The sequence below is a fragment of the Benincasa hispida genome, chromosome 1, assembly GCF_009727055.1.
Source record: "Benincasa hispida cultivar B227 chromosome 1, ASM972705v1, whole genome shotgun sequence".
Taxonomy (NCBI): domain Eukaryota; kingdom Viridiplantae; phylum Streptophyta; class Magnoliopsida; order Cucurbitales; family Cucurbitaceae; genus Benincasa; species Benincasa hispida.
Genome location: NC_052349.1, coordinates 86,288,208 through 86,292,564, shown reverse-complemented (window position 1 = coordinate 86,292,564; position 4,357 = coordinate 86,288,208). Strand labels below are relative to the sequence as shown.

General features: G+C 32.6%; 1 protein-coding gene across 1 annotated transcript; it reads left to right on the top strand.

Annotated features, from left to right (window-relative positions):
- The first annotated feature begins 706 nt into the window (after positions 1 to 706).
- Positions 707 to 1,783, top strand: LOC120088713 (60S ribosomal protein L37-3). Its single transcript, XM_039046146.1, has 4 exons — positions 707 to 836; positions 933 to 1,068; positions 1,317 to 1,418; positions 1,518 to 1,783. The coding sequence occupies exons 1-4, from the start codon at positions 834 to 836 to the stop codon at positions 1,562 to 1,564; spliced, it is 288 nt and encodes a 95-aa protein (XP_038902074.1). The 5' UTR covers positions 707 to 833; the 3' UTR covers positions 1,565 to 1,783.
- The last annotated feature ends 2,574 nt before the right edge of the window (positions 1,784 to 4,357 follow it).

Below are 4,357 nucleotides of genomic sequence, written 5' to 3'. Positions count from 1 at the left end.
TGACGAAGGAAAATCATAACGTTTTCTTTATCTTGACTGAATGTCGTATTTTTTTCTTTAATTGTTTCCCCAAGGTTCATAGCATCTGGGTGGATTTCGGCATCGAGCACCCATGACAAATAATTATTGTCATTAATGTCAAAAGCTGTGAATTCTTATTTGGTAAGGTTTGTCATGGCAACACTTTAGGACCTACCTTCAACGAGGGAAGCGATAGAAGCTCATGTTGATAATGTGTTGTAAAATTAAGAAGCACAACGAGAACACAAATATAGAGAAAGTATAATATAATAATATAATAATATAATAATAAAATAAAATAACTAAAATTATGAGAATATGATAATATGAAAATTCAAAGTGGGATTTTGAAGTGGATTTTCATACCAATGTGTGTGTTTTTTCAAGATCCACTATCAAAGTGGTATATAGGATGTGGTCTTACACGGAACCAAACATGAATAACTACAAGACACATGGACAATATGAAAATTGACACATAACTTTTAGAACACTAAACATTAGATATTTATATTATACTATTTATAATAATATAATAGTATAATAGTTTGTACGATAATTTCAAGTTGGGCTTTTTCTTGTGCACTAGCTAGCACTAGCAGGCCCATAAGTCCAAAATCTGTACTTTCCAAATAACAAACCGACCAGATCCAATGGAAAAGTTTCGGGTAGGTCAAAGCTTCATGGGTCGGGTTTTGTGATACCCAATTACTTCAAACCCTAAACCCTCGCAATATAAAGCCTGCCGCCTACTTCTAAGCCCTCTTTGGACGGGAGAGGAATCCAAAGTCTTCATCCTCGAATTCGATTAAATGGTAATGGCGAACTTCAATCTCTTCCCTTTCTACACGAATGTTGTTGAATTCGAAATTTAAGTGCGTTAATCGACTTGTTTGTTGATCCGTAATTAGGGTAAGGGAACGGGAAGCTTCGGTAAGAGGAGGAACAAGACTCACACTCTTTGTGTTAGGTGTGGCCGCCGCAGCTTCCATCTTCAGAAGAGTCGATGCTCCGCCTGTGCATTTCCAGCCGCCCGTAAGCGTAAATGTAAGTTCGCCTAATCAGTTTGTAGTCTGTGTTCGTTGTTTCATCATTGTACAATTAAATCTGTTTTATTTACTATGCTTAATTTGTTTAATCCATTAGAAGTGGTAATTCTAGATCCCTCATTATCGACCCGGATAGCAGTAGTTTCGTTCTCTGTGTTCTAATCTGTTTGAATGAATTTCTTTTACTTTTGGGTCTTCAATTTTGGTTTACTTGTTCGTCTGTCTTATATGGGGTTTTGAATTTAGATAACTGGAGTGTCAAGGCGATCCGAAGGAAGACCACTGGAACTGGGCGGATGAGATATTTGCGCCATGTTCCTCGCAGATTTAAGAGTGGTTTCAGAGAAGGTAGAAATCTAAGTTGTGTAATTCTTGCATTTTTTTACTAATCAATGTGATTTTTTACGACATTTTGTGAATTTAATTACGCTCGGGTTCTGTGATTAGGTACTGAGGCAGCGCCAAGGAGCAAAGGAGCAGCAGCATCAGCCTAAGACATCGAAGCTTAATTGTGGCACAACTTGGTACCTTATATAGTTCTAGGAGGATTTTGTCATTTTTGGGACTAGAATTTATAAGAATTTTGTTTGATGATGTTATTGCCTTCAATACTGAAACTCATTTTTATTTGTTACTATTTTGTTTTTGGAATTTCTGGTTATTGTTTTCAGACCACTTTCACCTTTGCTTAATCTATGTCTTGAGTTATATACTTCTAACCATTTTAAGATGTTTTTGCTGGTAGATATTTTCACCCACCCTGAATGCCACGGTAGAATTTATTAGTAAGAAATTTGATCAAATTTGGGTGTTAAGATCATGTGTTAATTTTAGAGTTGTTCCTTATTCTGAGTTGCAGCCTCTCAGGATTGCATGACAGCATGTTTTTAATTTATAATATGTATACTTTTTCCCCTGACCATGATTAGGGTTGATTATCCAAAATAAGCAGAGAAATTTTGCTTAGGTTATTGTATAATTACCATTTAACGAAGCAAACCACTCATTAAGAGATATGGTTAGATATCAAAAACTCTAAGAAAGGGTGTTGGGATCATAGGATCAGAAAAGTAGAAGAAGGCTTAAGGAACAAGGAACTGAATAAAGATGTTCAAATGCATAGAATTCCGAACACTCTTATCTAGATCCATCTAAGCCTTGAAAAAAAATCCTGCTATATACCAGAGGCTTCTAAAACACTCGCCTCTCGAAGAATATACTTCTCTATCCTAGGTAAGATGATGTCAGCAATACCACAAGTTGGTCAGTGTGCTGAAGCTGAAGCCACTTTTAGAAATTTACAGAATCATCCATCAAATCTTTGAGTGATTAAAAAATATCTCCTCCCCGTGCTTGCATAGAACATGCCATTTAGGTTTAAGTAGCAAAACGGAGATCTCTATTACGCTACAAATGTGTTGAGTTGGTTGACCCAGCTATATGCCAACCAATAAACCTCACTTAATGGGGATGCAGAAATTTCGAATCTAGAGGGTGAGCAACTAGACAAGGGTTTAAATGCTGGAGGATTTTGAAGGATTGGAAATGGTTCCCTACGAACAGGATATGGCTGTTTCGTTACATCTTTGTTGTGGTGATTTCTTGTCATCTTTTTTAATCACCTTTGAACTATTAATCATCCTCGAGCTTGGGTACACCTTTGTTGTGTTGATTTCTTATCATCCTTGTACGCTTCCAATGAGAAGACAAGTGAGATTCGTTAGAATGAAAATGTCAGGAATTTCATTGAATCGAACAGCATTGTAGTCTATACCCAATAACAAAATCACTAGAAGAAAATGATCTTTTAGCAATTTCATCTTTCCTAATATGTTGCTTGTGAAGTCTACTTGTGACTGTTAACTATAAACGTTGATGTCATCTCCATTTTGTGGAGTATGTCGATGTAGTTTTTTGTTTTTGTTTTTGTTTGTTTTTGTTTTTTTTATTGTGGGGCACCCACATTATAGGATGTTTAGTTAGAAGAATATTGTACATGCAGGAGGTATCTTATACTATTACAATTTTAGTATGAAGTTTTTTTAACTCACTTTTCACTGCTTTTGTAGAGGTTCTCATTTGGAAGGGTATGTTTTGGGTTTTCCTGATTTGAAATATACCTCCATGTAGCTGATTTTGAAATTGTTTAAATAACTGTTGGACGACTTTCAAACATGTTTTTAATATTCATAATCAATTTAATGATAGATTTAATACTTTTAAATCTAGTTTTCATATTATCAAAATTGATTTTCAATTCATAAAAGTATGTGCTTGTGTGATTTTGAAAATGAGAAAGATGATAACAAATCATAATCACTCCCATCATGGATCACCATCAAATTTTTTTAATCATGATTGGTTTAATACTCTCTTTGGAATAACATAGTAAAAATGTTTATTTTAAAATAAAATTTATTTTTAATAAGTATCAAATAATTTAATTATGAATTTGGTCCTTATGATCAAATTTGTTATTCAACCTCTTTTATAATAAACATGAAAGATTATTATAAAATAATATTGTTGTGTTAATGTGAACATCTTCAAATTATATTGTAAGTATGTCTGTGTATCTCTTTTGTGTATGTGATAACAAAAATTAATATTCTCATTATTCGTTTTTAAATTAGTTTTGAATAATACAAAGTTGTAATCATTTACTAGTTGAAAAATAACATTATAGAAAAACTATAGAAAAACTATTTTTGATGAGGAAATATGAGATAAAACTTTTGTACTTTTCATGTCACGAATAAGCTCATGTAACAACAATAGTGAGATACCATCAAATGTAGTATAAATTGCTATAAATTTATATCATGCCTTTTTGTAATGGAACAAAATAACAAACTTGTAATGAAAAGTCATGAATTGCAACCAATTAAGTGTTGTAATTTTGTAGTGATTTCTATAATAATTAAAATTCCAAGCAAATCACGAGTAATGGTAGTGTACAGTCTAAAAGTTTTGAAAAGTGTTTTTGATGTGGCATGAACGACATTGATCTCTACTAAGCATCATTAAAGAAAAGAAAAAACTACCAATTAAAGAAGTAAGAAACACTTGCATGGCAATGTCAACTATTAGTATTACTTTATGTTTCATTTATGCCATCTAGTTCTATTTTATTTTATTTTTTCCTCATTTTTTAGTTGAAGATTTGTAACCTTTTTTTTTTCTTTAATGAAAACTTGCGGACACTTCTCTAATATAAAAAAAATATGTTGTATCGATTATCTAAAATTGCTTCACATGAAAAATCTATATCAAAAACATTGCTTACC